The 21,198-nt window shown below is 38.1% G+C and overlaps 1 protein-coding gene across 4 annotated transcripts in view; it reads right to left on the bottom strand.

The window, feature by feature from the left end:
* LOC122529070 (hemicentin-2-like) overlaps window positions 1-21,198 on the bottom strand; it is a 242,492-nt gene that overhangs the window by 181,340 nt on the left and 39,954 nt on the right. The window contains exons 1-2 of one of the 4 annotated variants that reach the window (XM_043654852.1): window positions 15,003-15,007; window positions 12,712-12,761 (exon numbers count right to left, since the gene is read on the bottom strand). In XM_043654852.1, coding sequence (XP_043510787.1) covers window positions 12,712-12,715 — 4 coding nt within the window. In that variant the 5' untranslated portion in view covers window positions 12,716-12,761; window positions 15,003-15,007. Of the gene's footprint in view, window positions 1-4,164; window positions 6,395-12,711; window positions 12,762-15,002; window positions 15,008-21,198 lie in introns of those variants that run through there. The other 3 variants (XM_043654850.1, XM_043654851.1, XM_043654849.1) reach the window with 3 other exon arrangements.

The following is a 21,198-nucleotide window of genomic DNA, read 5'->3' as shown; positions in this document are numbered from 1 at the left end:
CTACGAATAATTGACGAGCACCGTGGCCATTAATTATGTCTCTCAGCGTAGCGAGCGAAAACGAAACACCCCCGGTGTTTTGAAAAGCAGCGCCGGATATCGCTGGCGTACTTCTGCGCGTTAAACGCGGGCGTAAAAACTATTAATTAACATGGCAGACGCACGAAAAAAGTTACCACACGTCCTGTTTTTCATTCCCCCTTCCCCCTGCCAGCACCTGTTGAAACAAATGTTCAGCAAACCCGGCCGAACCGCGAGGATAACGTTCGATCACACGGCCGCCGCGCAGTTTTGTAACTGGAACGCGCGGGCAATCGCAATCACATTTAACCGCTTTCGAATTCGCTACGAAACCTGTGCTATTAACTCGCCCCAAGCAACGTTTGCTCGCCTATGGCCGAGTTGAAACTTCGCTTTTTGTTTTTCTTTCATAATTCAATTTTACAAACGGGCATGAAATCCATGTTTGCGCGCGCGATACGTTCAAAAAAGACAAGGAGGTGAATGAAAAGAAAAGAAAAGGGAATGATACAAAAAGTGATTCGATCGTAGGATAATAAGTTCATCGATCGATCGGAAATCTTTACGCAAAATAATATGCAATTTTCTATCATTATTTCTATTTTCTTCGTCATACTCTCCATTTATCGATGCAAATATCCGTGGCGGTCCATCCTAATAATAAAAGACTGCGAATATTCACATCAATTTCATATTTTTAGAACCTGATTGAAAGAAAGAAAAGATGGAAGTTTCATCTTAATGACTCAAATTACTGACACTGTGATCTTATAATGTTCGAAATGAAATAATTTTCTATTTCTATCTTGGCAAAGGTACCGCCTGCGTTGCTAGAAAAGTGCCCAAGATATGTTGCAACATCTTCAGTAAATTTGACAAAAATTTGACTCTTGAAACAATAAGCATCTTCAGTATTCTTGATGATACATGTTGATGAATATCCGCAGTCTAACAACGATATCAATTCTCAACGAGTAATTAAACCACAAGAAAGCGACAAAAGCATTTTCGAAAGTTGTATCGACGCGTTCACGGAAAGATTCGCGGGGAGAATGGGAGAGAACGCAGTGATTAAAGGGTCTCGCGGAGGAGAGGGGCCCGTTTTAATAAATAGAGAACTTTTACAACGAAGTTTCGGAAGCGAGACCGGTGTCACATTATTTTTTCGTCTTACAGCTCAGAAAGCTGAACTTTGCTATTGAAATTCCAATTTCTTTTTCTTTTTTTTTCTCTTTCTCTTTCTCTGTCTCTGTCTCTCTCTCTCTCTCTCTCTCTCTCTCTCTCTCTCTCCACCCGCCTCCCACCTTTTTCTCACAGTGGGCCGGGAATTTCTTTTCCTTTGTCATTCGACGATAAATTCAGAAGGGGCTTAGAGCGGCGGTTTAATTAAACTAGTTTAACTGTCATTCCGTTCCTTCAACTTAACTTGTTCCACGCTGCCCGCTCCGAATCGATAACGCGGCTTTCGTTCTACATTTTTATTACCTCTGCGTACGTATTGTGAGCTTTAATATTAATTTCCCGTGACAAAGGAGGGCCTACTCCATTACGTACGGGAAACGACCGAGTATCCAGCTTTATTGGAAATTCTTATCCGACGTTGCGCGCCCCGCCGCCGATAGGACATTCGAAATGAAACTATTCACTGCGATATTAACGCTTTAAATTACATTTCGGTGCTAAGGATACCGGTTAGCTGGTAACATCGACGTTTCTGTTAAAGAAAGAACGTAACTGAAGTGAAGTCAACGAACAGGAAAACGTAGGAAAATTTGTCTACATTTTTTATTTGATCCTCCAATTAACATTCTCCTCCATTCTTTCGGAAACTAACAGTGCATGGATTTATTGGAATTTTTATTAGTGTCTGTCAATAATTTTTTTTTTTCAAGTAATTACTTTTTCTATCTAGATCTAAATTTTAGCCCTATTTTGTATCAATTTCATTTCAACAACGAGATTACAAAATCTAGAGATCAACAAATTTGTACTGACAATGTAGAGTATTCTACTGTTCTACTGTTTGCAAATACATTTTAAAATATGTCGATTCAATTTCAACAGTGTAATTATCATAAATGTCCACTCCCTTTATCAGACCTGACCTAAGTATGTTACCTATAATAAGCTCAATTCAATTTATAATCCAGGTTCAACATCGTCGATTAAAAGTTCTCATATTTACGAGATTCCGACACGGTTCATCTAATACAAAACGAATAATTTCCTTGCGACAGAAGCATAACCTGTCAGCAGTTTCCGAGAATGGTTCTCCTATTCTCGAAAACAAGAATTCACGCATGCAAGACGATTGCATAAAGTGCATTTATAACGTTTCTCGGCTTGTTATTATGTGCAGGAACGCGTTGCTCAATTGCATTGTCAATTAAAAAGTACCGCGGCGCTGCATTCTTTGCTCTCGCGTAGAGCACGCAACGAGAAATTTATTTCAACGGAGAATGTAAATATCATGTTCCTCGGAATGTAATGTCGTTTTGCAACATGGTGAATCTTGCTTTTACGCAGCGGTTTATGTTTAGGAATGCTGCGCGTGATTTTTCGTTCAGTGAATATCCAAAGTGAAACGTGATAATTTTTTTGAAAGCAACAATGTACGATGGTAGCAGATTCTAAAGAATCGGAGAATCCTTTCCTTTAAAAGTGACAAAATTAAGTAAATATCTTGTTTCTCGACTAAAGTATTTATCTTTATTTTATCACCACGATTTTCGTCACCTTTCTTCTAATCTCTTTGTCAATTCTTCTATTATATATTTTGAATTAGTAGTTTAATAGTAGCATATTGAAAAACATTCTTCGACTTTAAGATCAAAGTTGCACGTCATTTAAGAACCTTCGTGAATTTCACTAACCTCTATCAATAGTAATGTAAGATACAAAATAAAATAGATAATCTAATATAAATTATTACGACTCAACAACATTACGCAAGAATTACAAATTCTAAAAAATGTTAACTAATTATAACAAAGTTTCTTTCTCACCACGCAGAAGGGATTCTTTCTACAACGCATGGGGTTGTGGACTTTTGTTTGTTTCAAGGTATTTCAAACGAACTTTTCACAAACTTGCAATTAAAATTTTAACGAGATACACAAACGGTAAGAACATTCTCAAATAGGATATTCGTAAGGATACTCGTTTTTGTAGTTGTAGAGAAATTAGAATATTCGATATAAACACATTTCACGATAAACACATTTTTTTTTTCTACGAAAAGGAAACGATGGCAAAAAATATACCAAATACTTGCTTTTGCCACGTAAACAAGATCAAACGTTGAGAAAACATATTTTCATTGTTTTTCATTCCGAGGGGACTTCGTACAATAATTGACACGAACATACTTAATAAATACAAGGTGTTGAGGAAACTTTCAAACTCAAAATCCAAACTGTGGATTGCATTAACTGCATCAGTTATGCGCTTTTCGATGCCTGACATAACTTGATAATCAATATTGACTTTGGAATTAAGATTTCGCACGGTAACTTTGGCGTAAGTATAATTCCGGAAGCGTATCCAGTATACTTCCAGTCAGCAAAAGTTCGTCGTAATTAATACTCTAACGTAATATCGTTAAAACAGAATGTAAAGTACAATTATCGTAGCAACATTATATTCAACTGTTTAAATATTCTATTACAGACGCAGCGATTTTCTGATTATACTATTTGCTCAAGTTTAAAGATTACACGCTCTTTAACCTTAAAGGAAAGGTGTTCCTTTTTTTTAAACTTTGTGTCGTATGAACGTTATATAATTTCCCAAGAAGTTTGAAACAGTAGCGACAAAACGAATATTAAAAACCACTATCGAGCGAACTTCGAACGAGAGTAATAACGAGGGAAAAAAGCAGATAACAGCTCGTAGCTTTACAAAGTAAAAACCTTCATTGCACGTAATCGTTAACCATTAACGTGAAAGCATTAATCATTAAATATATTGAATCACTGTAACAATTCTAACGTTCGTTATTACACCACTTGATCACCCGATGAATCTACGAACATGAGCCTACCTCTCCCAACATTTTGCTCAGGTGCTAATGCAATCGAGAAATTGGCAAAAGTCGCATCACAGATAAAATATGTAATAATAACGATGTTATGTACAACTCACTCGGCTTATCCAAATCAGATATCTCCAGCTGCGAGTACACCGTGGCAATCCCCAACACGAACACCGTGGTCGTAGTCGCGACACACCACCAGCACCTCCACCACCACATTTTGTCTTCGTTTCGCGCACTCCTGGCACCACACACCCTCGGAACCAACACCCCGACCGACCCGGGGCCGCCCCCCGCGCGCGCTCGCCGCCCTTTCAGCGGTTACCTAGTCTCACGGCCGTCGTGAACCGGCACTAATTGCAGCTGCTGTTGCTGCCGCCGGTGTAGTCGGTGTTCTCCTTCTTGTTGCCGATGTTGCCGCCGCTGCTGCATTGCGCCGCCGTCGTCGTCGTCGTCGACATTCTCTCGACGCCTTTCTGTCCTCCTCGGCGCCTCGGCTACCACCCTCGTCGATCGCCGCTTTTGTCACACGATCGGTGATCTCAACTACGGGCTGATCGATGATTTCCACGCTCGGCCACTCTCGCCGATTCTCGATCCGGCACGTTGCGCGACGAACAGCAAAGACGAGGCAAAGCTAGTCCCCCCTCTAGACGCCGCAAGTCTTTCCCTCCCCCGAGTCTCTTTCTTCCCAATGATTCGACGAACCAATTGATCCTGTAACACACCCCCTCGCCTCCACTCGCTCGTTCCAATTACCGGCGGCGAGAGATCACCCTCCAACGGAGTCTCAATTAATCCACTTGTAACCGAACAAGTTCGGTGGTGTTCGAAGGCGTTCTCGAACGTTGACGATTTCTCGCGCGATCGTTAGGTGAAAAGTTTCCGGCAACTTTCCGAAACTGTTTGCCAAGTTTCGCCGAGTGTCGCGTCGCCGGACTTTAACAAAAAAATCCTCACTGGAAAATGTGCGCAGCTTGTCGATGGCAGCTTGGAATAAATGTTACCCTCTCGTGGAGTTGCGGTTCGAAGTATATTTCACCGTGTTGATAACAAAGATTTGTACGTCGTCGCAGGACACACGAGTTGCGATTCGTGGAATCACCGTCGAGTTTACAATTTTTTCGTGTCCACGTTCAACAGTCGAGTAAATAGGCAGTACGTCGATCGTACAACCGACGAAATTGAAATGCGGCAGTGACGAGATTCAACGAACATTTAATGGAAGAGAGCGGCAGTGTTGGTCCGTACCGGAGCGCGTCGAGTGTGAGACTGAAGGGACAGGTTCGACTCGATGGTGCACGGGAGCATCAACTTCCGACAAACGATGACGACGTTGTCCTCGAGCAGTTATCCAGTCGGGGGGTTACGTCGGACTGCTGGATATTTTTCGCATCGAACAGATTTGGAGGGCGACCCAGGCGATGAGAAAGCGAAACGGGGGTGAGAGCAGGGCGCAGAACAACGATCACGAGCTCGCCGAGAATTCAAAGTTCGAATTGCCGGTTTCGCGAGAATTGGTCGACTTCGAAACAGGTCGAACTGAACCGCAAGTAACGCTCCGGACACGGGTCTAGTTTACTGCACCACTAGCTCCGAATGAACTCGTCGGTTTGCCCCTATCTCACGGCTCGTTACTCGCGCCGCTACTCGAGGGGCGCGTAACACGGAAGGACGTTCGCACGACGGAGGCATCCACCCAGGTTCCCCTTGCGGTCGCCGTGATTAAATCTCCGCGTGTCGATATTAATCAGTCAATGAAATCGTGTCCACGATTCGAAACCACGAGTTGCGAAAATTAATTAAACCAAATCCGCGAGTCTCGCCGAACCTTCGACTTTCGCCAGATTCCACTTACATTCTCTGGATTTTTCGCGATCGAGCGAGCCAGCTGATCGAATCAATCTCGAATTTCGACCCCGTATCCCCCACTTATCGGAGCGCGAGCACGTGTGCTCCAAGTCCTCTTGATGAGATCGTCGAAAGAAGTCACGCACAATCGGAATGTCTCCCACCATGCACGATACCATCACCATTCACCTACGTACGTATATTCACTCTCGCGCGAGGCGGTGTGCGTTTTCTAAAAAAGAAAAAAAGAAAGAAAAAAAAGAAATCGCAGTATCCTTCGTCGTCACTCTGTCGTTGCCATCGATCACGTCGGACAGATCATCGATCGAGAATGACAGACGAGAGAGACGTGACGGGAACTGGCCGCGAGATCACGCTGCCCCGGTGCACGATTTTAATTCATGGATCAGACGTCGCGCCGTGATCGTACTCTCGAAACACGAGTCTACGAGAAATCCCCCACGTGATGGAACCACGTCGAGTCCTGACCCGTGGCGGCTCGGTACTGAAACCATTGAGTAGCGTGAAGGACCACCACGAGTCGGTTCGGATACCTTCGCGGCTACTCGGTGGAGCTCGGGCACGCTCGCGTTATTCTTCTCTGTCGCGCGTACCGGTCTGTCCTCGTGTTCGCCGGCGCGTCCACCTTTTGCTTCTCTCTCTTGATCCCCTACGACTTACGACTCAACTTTCTTCTCTCGCCTCTTCCTCACGCACGCCGCGCGCGTCGCCGCGCCAACAGATCTCGCTATGATTTAGCGGCGGGGGCTAATGAGTCGCCATAATCGCGGCAGCGGTACACAACGGGGCACGCAACGTCTTTCCGAGGATCGGCAAGCTGAATTCGCACGGTCAATTTGCTCGGAAACGCGGAGGAAATCGGATCGAGCAAAGTTTTCAATCACGACGGCAAATTCTTTCGAACGTGTTCCAGTTCAAAGTCGATCGTCAGGATTGAAGAAGTTATTTCAGAGTCACCGTCTATTTGTTATAAATTGTAATCTATCGCGGTATCGAGCTACGTTTCATTTATAATTAAGACACTCTTACAAACTTTTACAAATACGAGAACAGTTTACACATACATTGTGCACAAAGTTAGCTAATCAATCGAGATCATAATTTTTTTGTATGTACAGTTTACAGGAAAGTTTCAGTTGAAATTAGGTGCGATTTTATGTGTAGAAATCATTGATATTGCCACGTAATACTTCGTCGTTGAAAATTTATGAAACTTTCGTGATAAATTCTTCTGACGAAATTTCGAAAATGAGAGAAAATCGCGACAAATCGAACTTTTTAATGGCTCTTTAACTACCAAGAGACGAAATTCCAAGATACGAAATTTACTATGGAACATTTCCCTATAAAGATAGTTTTCTACCCTAAGTAAAGATACAACATGAATAACATACAATTAACAAAGATACGAGTTTCGTCCGCATATTTAGGCAAATTGACCAGTGTGCGCCGGTTGAAAGACAGCTTGGATACATAGATTGAACCATGTTCTCCACGTTGGTTTTTAATAAAGCTGGCAATATAGCCACGGGAACGTCTCTTCGAGAGATACCACGTTCCGGCTGAATCATTTTCCAGACGGGTTTTTATTAGAGGAACGAACGGCGAACGCGAGGCGAGTCGAAATTCTTGAAAATTGCCGCCGTTATATAAGACCCTGTAGCCAGAGGAGGCCACTCCTCGCTTATATTCGACTTTAACTGCCTGCGAAATTAATACGTTTTATGGGCCGGGCGACCGCCGTAATTCTCTCGTCTTCGCAATACCACGCGAATTGGTTTAATATTCATGGTGTTTGGAGGATCGGATCGCTTTGGAGAATCTTCGATAAGCTAGATTATCTGCCATAAAATATTTACGCAGGTAGACCGAGAAAGTGTGGAGTGTTCTGTCGCGTGTTGCTTGTACGCTTCGCTGCCCTTCCGGGAATATACGTCAATTTTGCCGATTAACGTTCGGGAGTCGACCTTTTAGTAGAGATGAAACTTTTGAGCCAGAGACAGTTTGAAAGTTAATATATGTCGATGATTTCGTTTATCTTTTACTATTTGCAAAGTTATCCTGAACTGTTCTGGAAATATTCTTCCGATGAAATGTTTAAAAATGACTTCAGTAGGATGAAAGATGAATTCCGTCTCGTTAACATTTGTTATTTCGTAACAGAATATGCCCAAAATATGTGTAGATTGTAAACTCGCTAATAGACTTACTAATACCAGCAATATCGATCAGATCAGATATTTTCGAAAGTGCTTTTCTAACTTAATTGGCTCAATACATTCTAGAAGATGAAATCGAGTTTCAAGCAAATTTCATAATTTACTTAAATATTTCTTACAACGCAAACAGCTTAGCCGAAATAGCTTGGCAGATTTTGCGCTGCAATAACGTTGAAACTAATAAACAAATAAACAATTCAGAAACAGTCCATGTATTGAATAATCAATACATTTATAAACGATGGAATATTGTAATTATTAATTAATGTAGCGAAAAATATAATTTCACTTGAAGAGAAACAATTAGACTTTTATATCTAGCAATATTCTGTCTCACTGAATATTGTACAAATTAATTATCAAGTTTGCTTTCTAAATATAAATGAAACTGTCAAACTTGCATAAAATATCTTCAACTATTAGTAATCATATAAATAATGCATTGTTGGATACGAAATAACCGAGTTTATAAATTAGTTCACAGTCATGCAGTGTATGATAACTAAAAATTATGACAATCGACATGTCATTGATCTGAAAAGTTATCAACAACGATGGACTAATGATTTCAGTTATAATATTCACAAAATTGTTTTACAATGATTAAACTTTGATCGAAATTTGATTGATATAATTTTCAGAAAAACTCGCAATAAGAGAAACTTTGCATAGAAATTCCTTCACGCTTTATATGTCAATGCTGTGTAGAGAGAATTGTGTAAAAAAATTTTGTTTAAGGAGAACGACAATCTGTCAAACGAGAAAGGATGTCACGATTTTTCAAGCAAACTTTCATTTCCATGTGAAGCAATAAAAAGAACCATCAAGTGTATTTAGCTGTATCATGAATACATAAATCTTATTATGACCTCGTGCTGCTACTCATGTTTGTCTTTATAAACACGGGGTAGAGAGTTATTAGTTTCCATTAATCTCTGTCAGTCTACGTCAAGTCATTGTGCACTGATGATACAGTGATACGAGCCTTAGTTTCATTGTCAGCGATACTACAAATTCGCCATTACGCATACTATTGCGGTTCTTTGGTACTACTGCGTTTATTTTTAACTTTGCCCTTGTTCAAATTGTTTCTCATTTGTTAATTAATATCATATCGACATGTGCAACTGTTTTTTTTTTATTATCGTCAATTTTTTTTATGAAACAATTTATAATTTTCGTAACGTATAAAATCGAAAACGTATTAAAATTATCCAGGATATGCTGACTCAAACTATTATTTAATAATCTCAAGCTTAAAATTAACCAAACAGGACATTAGAACGATGGAAGAAACAATCTATCAAAAATGATCAAGCAAGGATTTTGATTGTAATAACTCTAACTCTGTTTTATAATGATAAAAATTGTATTGTAAAAATATAAAATATAAAAATATAAAAAATATAAAAGTCGACATATTTTTTGATGAATGGACATTTTTTTTAGAATGGTGTAATAAATAAATTATCGAATTCATTTTCATGTAAAGGACGAAATGATTAATTAAATAAATAATGAAGCAACAGTCTTTAATTTTTTTTAAAATAAATATGCTTATGTAACACAGCTTATGTATAAATTGTTTCACGAAAATCCCAAAAGTAGATCGTTTTAAGCCAGAAGGAAGCTAGGAGAAATTACAAAAGATTTTTCGTTTAATATACCCTAAAGAGGTGTTAGCGACATAACGAACTCGCGCATAAGAGTCTCTCTAGTGAAATTCGTTCTCCCTAAATTTACTGGATGGACACTTCACTTTTCTACGCTTTATAAAAGCGCTGCCTCTCTTTCTAAAATTCTCATTCATCACATAGTGCTATCCTGTAAAAAAGATTCAACCCTGTATGCACATGTGACTACCACCAATGCGCTTCAATGTCTACACGCGTTCTCAGGATTCTTAGCTTTCATGTATCACACCTAGCTCCAATAAATTCTTTCGTTCTTAAAATATTAAATAATCAACTATTGAATACTTGCACTGAATAGTTTCTAAATTCTATATATATTTTCAGATTTGTTTCAATTTCCAATCAAAATAATAAGTGATGCATGGTACAATCGTCACAGTATTAATCAAATTTCGAAATAGTTTCATATAATGTGCGTAATATAATCATAAAAAAATTCCCAGTACACGTACATGTGTTTCCATATATATATTTTTAGATTTGTTTCAAATTTGATCGATAGGTGCACTAAAAGTGTTTTATACAACACACGTGCAATATTTTTATAAAAAAGTAATTGCAAAGTATATTACTAAGTTTTTATTAGTATATTACTAAGTATATTACTAACTTATTATTATTAAGTTTATTTATAATCAAAGTTTGGCAACTGTATGCACGTATAATCGTTACAAACCACCACCCATAAAATAGCATATCGTCCTATAAATATTCACCATCCCGGTAAATTATCCTGAACTTTGAATATTTCAATTGAAAATTAAACCGTGCTAACGAATGCCCGGTTAATCTTCGTAACTCCGTGATAATCGTTATCGGCGCAAATCCGTTCGAAAGGAAGTACGCGGGGGTTCGATACACAAAACACATTTCACCGGCATGGCCGATGGTAACTTTGAGCATCGCCCTCCCCCTCGTTTACAGATTTAAGCACGGCCAAGTCGGAACGAGGTTAATGAGCATCACGAAACATATGTTTCGATTGGAACAGTGGAGGGGCGAGAGGACGGGCAGGAGGGAATAGGGGCGGTTGGACGCTTATTTGCGTCATAAACATGTTCATGAAAACTGATAGTTCGTGCATAGGTGGTGCACGCGCGAGATAACACCCCTCGAAACTTCATGACTACGAGAACTCTCGGCGATCACGATAAATTCCGGCTTTCGTGTTTCCGTCGCTATCGGGAATCGCCTGCAAATCACTTCCTAATCCTCATCGAGTAGGTATCTGCGAAGGTACCTTTCCTAAATCCCCTTTGAACGTTTGAGAACATTCCCGGCTTAGTTATGTGTATCGTTGTTTTCCTACCGTTTCCGCGATCCGTAACGCCTAGTTATGGCGCGAGATTTTTTCCTTCTTGGCGATTCACGCGAAACGATTTTTTTGCTCCTCGATGGAGAAACTGCATGAGAATTAAGCGAGCACGCGTGTAGCGTGCAGGTTACTGCGGAGGCACTTTGATACTCTACATAGGAAAGGATAAAATGGAATGGAACGTGGCCATAATTGATGTTAATTCGAACAAATTTATGGAATTTATAGACACTTGCTAGAATTCTGCAGAAATGACGTTGCAGAAATTGTAATTCTGTAGAACTTACGAAATAAAACTAGGAATAAAAATTATTTACTAATTGACAGTAAAAAAGTGTTTCTTTCTTTCTTAGTTATTAACAGAGAAAGTTTCATAATGACAGTTTTTCGTATCAATGATGAAGAAGTTCCATGTGTGTGGCTATAACTTTAGAGAAGGAGAAACATGAATGTAGATAAAAGATAGAGCTAAGGATATTAGCTAGAAATCTTCCTTTACTTATGTTTGTGTTAACCGCCACTGATGACTATTGCTATCATTAGTGAGAAGAATTAACAGTAGAAAATAGCCTTTGGAATACTGCTTCAAATTCTTTCTCATTTTCTTAATGGCACAAGTTCTTCAGTCATTCTCTGAGTGTTATGTTCGCCAGAAAAAAGAAACAGATTGAACGGAATAAAAGTTTAAAAACGAGTAGAGCTGCCTCTGAAATATTCCAAATTATCCAAGTATACAGTTTGTACACTTAAAGAATTCCCGAAACTATATTTAGCTATTCAACTACAACTTGTATAATTTGATCGTAGAAACACAATTTATAATTTTTATAATAATTATAAAATCGAGTATAATTTTCATATAACTTCCCTTTTCCTTATTTCTTAAAATCAATAATTTCTTTTTATATATAAATTAAATTGTACGTAGTTCATTTCTACGTATGTATCTATTTTATTTTATAATTTACAAATACAATGAAGAAATTTTCGTTGTAATTTTGACTTGTGAAGTCTCCAATGTGAGACTTCTAATATATTTTTAATGAACTAACATATATTTCCATTAAATTTTTTTATGCATTAAGAAAAAGTGGCAATAGTTATCAGTATTGGACGACACAATTTATAATTAGTTAAAAAATGAATTATCAAATGATTGCTAGTGCAGATTGAAAATGTAGTGGGACAAATTGAACTGTAATATATTTGTAATCAGCTTGTAATCAGAACGTGCCTCGATTAAATATAAGCATTGCACCTTTATCGTTTCGTCTGAGTCTGAGTAATGATATTCACCTCAGAGAACAGGTTTCAATTTTTAAAAGACAGAAGATTATAATTTCAACTCGTACTACATTTTTGTATGTTCATAATTAAAACTGTCTGATTTCTTGCATATCAAACGAAGATAAAACGTCGAGTTTAATTTCATCTTATCGGTTGTAAGTTTAATTACATTGCAAATCATATAATAAATCTCGATGAAAGTCAATTTCAGTTATCAACGTGATGATTGTTCAAGTTGTTAAATGTGTAATGTAAATCGAATACACTCACCCATCACAGCTGTGGAAAAAAGGTCGCAATCAGCATGTCCATGTTTGAGCCTGCAAAAATATTAGGTACGAACAAATTAGAATATTAAAATATAATTAAAAATACTTTTCGTTTATTATTATTATTATTATTATTATTATTATTACTGTCAAATACTCGTGTTTTTCTATCATTCTACCCCTTTCACGTGCTCTTAAATTCCCAGTAATTGCACCAGCCTCTATTTACAGTCTAAATAAATATAACTTTCACGACGCAGAGAACAAATTTCCAGCCTCTTATCGTTTCTACTTGAATCTCCGTGATTTTATCCGGACTATTATCTCGACTTTCACTGTCGAGATTTTTACGAGTTTCTCTGTTAAAGATAACAGGCTTGGCTGTCACGCTCTCGAGGCAATTGGCTACGATACTGCGTATCGTATGCATCGTTAATTCAGACGCGTATCAGTCTGTGAGGAATTTCGAACGACTTCGAAAATCTCGTCGACTGTACGTGCATGCCAACAGTGACAACTAATCGTGAGGTATCGGATTTAACGTGCGTTTTTTTAAAAAGTCTCCGATGCCTCGGTCGAGATCGAGAATTGTAATCAGAGACAACGATCGACGTGTGGCCGTGTGCCGATCGATTTGTCAGCATCAACAATAATTTATCTGCATCGAGGTAACTCGGCGCTGCGCGTTTCTCTCACTTGCGTTTTTAATTTGCGAACTGGTGGGATCCGGCGCTCGGTTTCAATTTCCCTTTAAATTGGAAAGTTGTTTCCTCTGTTGCCGGCAAAAAGCGAATAATTAAACCGCGGCTCGAAAAATTATTGCATCAGACTCAAATTGAATTATAGAAATATTAAAGATCGCGCGACGCGTTTTGTTGTTTGTTTCAAATAGCGAACATTTACGCATTTACACGTTTCACTGTTTTCGTTATGTTCCGACACTGTAATTAATTAAAAACATTTAAAACACATTGGCAAAGCTGAATAGGAAAATAAAGAAAGTTTTATCGTTCCTATCTTCATAACTCTCAGCTGTTTGTTTGCCTCGAATTACCAAGAGTTCTTTTTATGAACAAAGGATGCAGCTTTTCGAGAAATATCTCGTACAACAGAAACAAGGTTAATCCTCATCGAGCAGCCAATACATCAGATACGGAATGACTCTACATGTACTTTGAAGCACGAAGCAAACACGAGAATTACGTTTAAAAAGAAAAAAAGAAAAAAAAAAAGAAAGAGTACTAGTATTTCCTGGTGGAAGGATATTAATCGAGAAGACGGTGACCTATAACGAGGTGCTGATCCATTACCTAACACGTTGAACAGAGATCCTTCGCAATCCTTGCAAGCAACTCGCTGATGGATTATTCTGTCAGTCATTATTAATTTATTGTATTATGTAGAACTCACGAATAACTGCAGTAGCAAAAATCAATTTATCACAGAGATCAGAGAGTTTGTATGAATTCCATTAATTCATAGCGCATACACTCAGTTTATGGAAAAGTAAAATAGAAGAAGACGAGAAAGAAAGAACTAGGAAGGGAAAAGGATAAATTATTGTTATTAAGTAAAGAAGACATCATTGCTATTACGATAGAAATCTTACAACGTAGAATAAGTTTACTCGTATCTTTTTTCAAGTAAGAATTACAGATCTGTATGTAACAAGAATTTAATCAAGGATGTAGGTACATAAGCTGTTTTCTTTTTGTCAAAAAACGATGTATTCTTTAAATTACTTGATAATTACTCGTGGAAAAAATTTCCAAATGCTAAAACAATTGACAATGTTCCAATATTATATTCAATATTGTGAATATCTAATGAAACTGTAATAATTTGATTATGAAAGACATCTGTAACTAATAAATGATATAATTGAATACTATAGAGGAAGAAGATGGTAATTTAATTTTAATTAAACACATGTAGCGTATATCTTTCTTCCCTTTTTATAATTAAAAAATATCGGTGCCTAAAAAATAATACTAAAAAAAATAATACTAAAAAAATTAAAATATTTTATTCACTTTCTGACTGAACGAAATCCATTCCATATCTGTCTATTTTACATGGAAATATTCCTTTTTAATCAATGAAAGTAACATTAAAGTCAGAACGTCAAACAAAGACATAGTTAAAGACACTTTTTCCTGTGATTTTCAGCCGTGAGCAATATGTATCCATTATACAGCCAACAACGAGTGACGACTTTGCAATGTTCTTCAAAATGAAACGCGGAATAGCAAACTAACGTGTCACGGGAATCTAAACGGAAAGTTCTACGACCGAAACGTGATATCACGTTGTTCGAGCAAATTTGATGTATTCTGCATGTAATGCAAGTCTGATTCGTCGATGCTCTATCAGATTATATTCAATCTCTGCTTCGAATATGCAATATACCTTATATCGTTGAAAATGTACACGTGCACTGTAAGACGTCTCAACTTTCGTTACAAACGCGTACCAATGTATCGTTAATTCTATTAAAGTGAGGTAGTTTCGTTATGCTACTGATTGACAATGCTTATTCATTAAGCAGAATCCATTAGCTCTGGTACGAAGTTTTAATCCCTGGCTTAAACTCGCTGTGAATACATAGACGCAGTCTCTGTATTTGCTACGATATAATAATCAAAGATTGACGTCACTATTAGATATTTGAAATCGTGTATTTTTTTTTAAGAAAGGAAAAGAGAACACGATGTACACGTAAGCCTTTCAGAATCGATCATAGTCAAGTTAAATGTCAAGTTAAGATATTTTCCTCCAGTTGAAGACTGCATAAAGAATACCATAATTATTTCGTTCAATCTCGTGATATAATACAACTAACACAAAATAATAAAAACAAAGTTCCGGAGAAAACGAGAAAAGAGAAGTTCTTATTTCGCTCGTGTAGAAATATGATCGAAGAAATACATTTTCTTGCGAAGAAAAAAAAATTTGTTAACGTTACACCTGGTGAAATGTATTCACACGTAGCTAATGGAGCAGCTAATCGCGAACGTGATACACGGGAATTAACGTAGCTATTAAAAAGAGCAAAAGATATTCGGAGAAAAATCATTCCATTTCCAGCTCTCCAGTTCTTCAATTTAATATCCTATGAATATGCATTGCTTAGAAGGCAGCAAGCCATAAAATCACGACAAATTCCCTTCTTCGAATTATCATAAATATATTTCGTCGTAAATATATATCTTTATCACGAAATTCGAAGATTACAATTAGGAATCGTAATTTATAGCACGCGTATTATGCAAAATATTCCGCGGCGATTCGTTCGCGCTGTTAATTCGGGGATAATAATAATTTTCATCTGTGATTTATACAGTAGAGATAAGATTGTTCATTAATTTTTAATGAATGCAAAGTAATTGGATTATCGTAATACGATTTCTATACCGCATGAAAATAATACGAAAGTGTGTTTTCTACCGTTCGATGTATAGAAAGTTATATTGAAAATAAAGGGATAAAATGAAAAATGCGGGAAGTGCAAAAAATATTGCAACTGAAAGAGTATATTCGGAACATTTTTATATGCGAGAGATATTATTGTTGTAAATTCTTTCTGAGTGAAAATAACATCTAAGCGATGGTAAATTCCAAAATTCGATGAGATAATATTGTCATATTTTCGTAACAAAGAAATTTATAGAAATAAATCATATATTCTTAGAATTGGAGATTAATTGTGTACCTGGGCAATGAAAGTAACCAATGGACTCGTACAAAACCTATAGCACATAATTTAAAAAATTGTGGTTACTCACACGTGGATAAGAAGATGACAAATTACAAATGTCTAGCAATTCACCTTCAGATACATGAATGGTAAACTACAATCCTCCCTACGATACAACTTCGCAAAACTTCACATCAATTAAAGAAGAAGCTAATCAATTAAGCTGAATCACTTCAGAAGGATTTTTCCAGCTGCTCGCTCGAAAATCGCATCGATCTTTCATAGCCGACAACCAGCGCACGAAGAGTGCGAGCATCTCTGTGTACGCGTGTACGAATTAGCGATGCTTTTCCTCTCTTCGTGGAACCGTAATCCAGCTTCGTAACTGGCAAAGCATAAACCATCCTTTGCACAAACAATTCGTGTACCGTTCGGATTCGAAACGGGGGAAAGCATTAAAAAGTCGTTAAAGGCGGCCATGTTTCAGATTATCGGGGATAAAGCCACTTGAATGCGGATACGAAAGACTCGGACGCGTTGGTAATCGGCGGCCGCCATTCAGTGAGCCTGGCTCCGCCGGTGAACTGGTCAGAGTGTGTCTGGTACTAGTACGGACCGCGTGCCGGATCAACGATATTTTACATCGAGCACAGAACCCGCTTTCATGGCATTCCCAGAGGATTGGAACCTGACACCACGTCATACATCATGGCACACCGTCGAACACCCAGGCTGTTAACCCGAAGCACAAGTTGGATACGATGTTGTAGGTTTCCCCTGGCCTGTTCTCCAACTTGTCGAATAAACTACGAAGCCTGTCAGTCACATCGTCTCCCCGTTCGCTGTCAATTTGTTACTTTTACTTTTATTCTATTCTTATCTTTCCAACGAATTGTTCCCTCCACGGTGGTTATGAGCTTCTTATTGATTTTACGTATCGATTCTACTGTGATTTGACAAATTTGTAGTAGCATTTAGTTGAACTATATTTCAAATGTATCAATTCGCTCGATTAACTACATCGATACAATCAACTCTGCTTTTGGTGAATTTGTTATGTGGACTCTTCGTGAAACAATTGATTTTCTCCAATTAGTTTATTTGTTACAAGCAAACGATATATCTAAAGTAAAAATATATAAATATTCTAATTATAAATAAATAAATTTCGAATGACAAATCAATGTAAATTAAATTTTGATTATATATAAATATAAATTCTAAACTAAATATTAAAAGGTACTTGTACCCATTATTTTATGCTTCTCCATTCTTTTTATTGGTAGAGTTCATTAAATGATTAATTCGTTTTTAGAGTTAATTAAACGAATAAACTTACTGTATAGTCTTAAATGTTATTATTTTTACTAATTCCCCTATCGTTGACGAGTAAAATTATCACGAAAGTGTTAAATAAAGTATTACTCGTTGAACAGCTCTCATTTGAACATTTGAAAATTACTAATAAATCAGTGGACTCTCATTACATGAACTCCAATCATATAAACTAAATTCGTGTTTCAACAAGAAACGAAATAGCTGTTGTAGTTCACTAGTTTGCTGTGATCAACATGCATGGAAACTTAAGCCTTTCATTTTTTTTATCTCGAATGCATGGAGTTTCTGGTTTGTGTCAGCTATTTCTCATTAGCTAATTAACAGCACCACACTCTCTTCTCTACTAACTAAATTTCCACTCTCAGAGAGATGTTTCCTCTCTGATAACAATGTCTTCCATTCCCTCTTACCCACACCAACTAACACCGAATCACAATAATTTCTTTTCCTCTCGCAGCAAATAGAGAAAAACCCCTCCTTCGTCTGACTTCTGCGCGTCGAGACAAAACAATTATCCCCCTCCCCCCTCCCCTCCTCTCCTCTCGGCTCGATTAGAAGCGTGTTATATTAAGCACTTGACGAAGGCCTGCAGCGTCGTCAGCATTGTCGTCATTATCACCGAAATCGATCAGACAAATGGAAAACCGTGAGTTTGTTCCAGTCGAATGGGAGGGGTAGCCACGTTAAGCGAAGGGTGAGAACTACTAGATGGTCCGTAACAGTTAACGGTAATTCAGTATGGTCAGGGCGTAAATGTAAAAGGGGATGAAAGAGGACTGCGTGGAAATTTATGCCGGTGTTTACGCGGACTGGATAGCGCTTTCGGTGAAGCTCGCGAGGAGAATAGTTTTATTATGATCATCGCATACCGAATTCCCATCCAAAACTGCGAAAATCGTTCGTAGAGATGGCACAATTTAAGAAATAAATTATTTAACAATGACGATGATACGCGAGGAATCGAGGCAAAGCTCGCAGATTTAAGTAAATTTAAATGAACAAGGAAACATGTCTCGTCTATTAAATTACCTAGATTTGTTCCGTCTATTAAATATTACAGCAGCTACTGTAATTTATCTGTTCGTTATATTATGCTTGTGCAATTTATAGTTAAAAGTATAAAGTAGCAGTCTAGTGAGCTTTTGCAGTTTTAAGTGAATGAATCTCTTTTCTAATAAAAACAAATGGCTTCGAGTTATTCGATTAGTGGAAGTCCTAGTTCTTAAAAAAATCAAAACAGAATTTATTTCAATTTCGTTGGTACACGCTGTTACGTAAATAAAACGTGAAAAATATTTTTTGTGATATTTATTTGTCTTTCGTAGTATACCACCTCGCGATTCCTCGCGATTCGTCTGTTTATTTTCTCAGTTGTCCCCACTCCACGACTTTGTTTCGCTCTCCAATTTTGTTTTTCATTCGCTGACGGTCCTCGCGAGATGCGGGAAGTTTTCGACAAGAAAAAAAAAATGTCGAGAGGCCAGCGAGTATACGGGAAATCTGACGTATAATTCGCGGTGCAAAAATAGACAAGCCCACGCACCCTCTATTTATAATGTTAGCATAATTTATGCGCTCCCTCTCGCCGAGCCACGAGCCACTAATGGCTGATGCATTAACCCAGCTACCGTATAAAAATCGCTTTTCAACGGTGGGAAATTATTCCAAGTATATACCTGGCAAACTCTGGCTCTGTTCGAACGCGTTAAATTATGTAAGAAATTTCATTTTCCCGTTTCGTTTCGTGCGAACGCGCGCACTCGTGTGAAAGAGACTTCTGGCTTTTAATAAATGAACTTCGAAAGCGTGAAACGCCGGGGAACGTAAATATCTTTATTACACGCGATATACGTTTATTAACTTTTCAGTTCGAAGCCTTACGAAAATTGTACAGACACAGCTGGAAAGAGATATCGAAAGAATACTTGTAAATGTGGCAGGCATTTCAAGAATATATCATATCAAACAAAAATACAAAAACACCACAAGTACCTATCGCGATATCATATACTCCGGCAGAATAGGAAATTATTGGAATTTTTTTATGTTCCAATTTTATAAAAATTGTGCTACCACAGCAACGATTTCCATTATTTCGAATACAACTCTCGAAAGAAAAAATCGATATCAATACAGTTTTTCAATATGAAATATGTACTATGTATATACGTATGTACGTATATACCTATTAATTATTTATAAATGCGTTGTATCATCGTTAAATTTTAAACGTATCATTTTTTTATTATTTATACGCAGCTGACTTATTTTCACTTCGTTCAAGCAGACGTAACGTTAAGCATTGCGACCTCGTTGTCGATATCTTAACTCGCGATTTTCAGGCGAGTCGACGTGACGAATTCTCGTGCGCGTATTTTCGGCGAGGATGAAACGCCGCGCGGCGAGAGATCTGACGGCGGGGAATAAGAAGAAAGACGCGCCTGAAAAACGTGTTCGGGCAACGATAATGGACGACAGGGCGTGCTACGAATGTCAGGGCGGTTCGCGCGAATCGTCCGCATCTGCGTTACACCTGCACACACGCCATGGGAACCCATGGGCCAGCCACGTATTATGCAGATGACTCGCGATCCGAGAAACGAGAAAGCAACGCGAGACCGAGAAGAACGAAAACGCGGTCGGCCATTGTGTACGTGCCGTAACAAGTTTCGATACGTCGATGCAACTCGAGCAAGTGGGAATTATGTCATTTTTATCGAACGGAAGCATCGAACGCGCGAATTCACGTCGCGACTTCGTGTAACCGAGCGTATCGTGCATCGAAGCGATGCACTTTGTACATCTCGACAAATTCGATGCTTTGCCGTGTGCATTCGCGACGGAAGCTACTTGCCGAAGCAGGATTCGTAAATTTTGTTGTTACGAGCTCGTGAGGACGAACGAGAAAAATTATTTGCCGAACGGTTGTGATTTTAACCTATTAAGAATAGACGCGTTAAATATAAAAAATTGTGTGTCGTTTGAAATGTTTCTTACTATCGGTGTCTGTGGTTGATACACTTTCGCTGTCGCATCTACCCTTCATCTAAATTTGAAAAATATTAAATATTGAAGTATTGAAGTATGAAATTTCAAAAATATTGAAGTATTCGTGATACATTGCGATGAATCGGCGCAAATATAATCAGGTGGACTTGACTCACTTGATTCAAGATTCAACATCTTGAACCTCTCGCGCAGAAGAACAAAATTTGCTGTATATCTCGAGACTTATCGTTAGTCTTCGACGTAACAAAAGCGAAAGAGTGGAAAAAGAACGTGATTTCCTATTTTGAATTGTGCCTGTAAAAAAAAAAAAAAGAAGAAAGAAAAATTGGAAACGTCACACCAACAAAATCGCGTTACCTAAATCCAAAAGTGCCGCGGAGCACTGTCACCGGCAACGCGTGAAATCGTGGCACTAGTGGAATGATCTTTACACGGTTGTTGCCT

This window comes from Frieseomelitta varia, unplaced genomic scaffold, assembly GCF_011392965.1.
Source record: "Frieseomelitta varia isolate USP_RPSP 00005682 unplaced genomic scaffold, Fvar_1.2 scaffold_277, whole genome shotgun sequence".
Taxonomy (NCBI): Eukaryota; Metazoa; Arthropoda; class Insecta; order Hymenoptera; family Apidae; genus Frieseomelitta; species Frieseomelitta varia.
The sequence above is the reverse complement of the archived record's forward strand: the minus strand, read 5'-3'. Positions and strand labels throughout refer to the sequence as shown.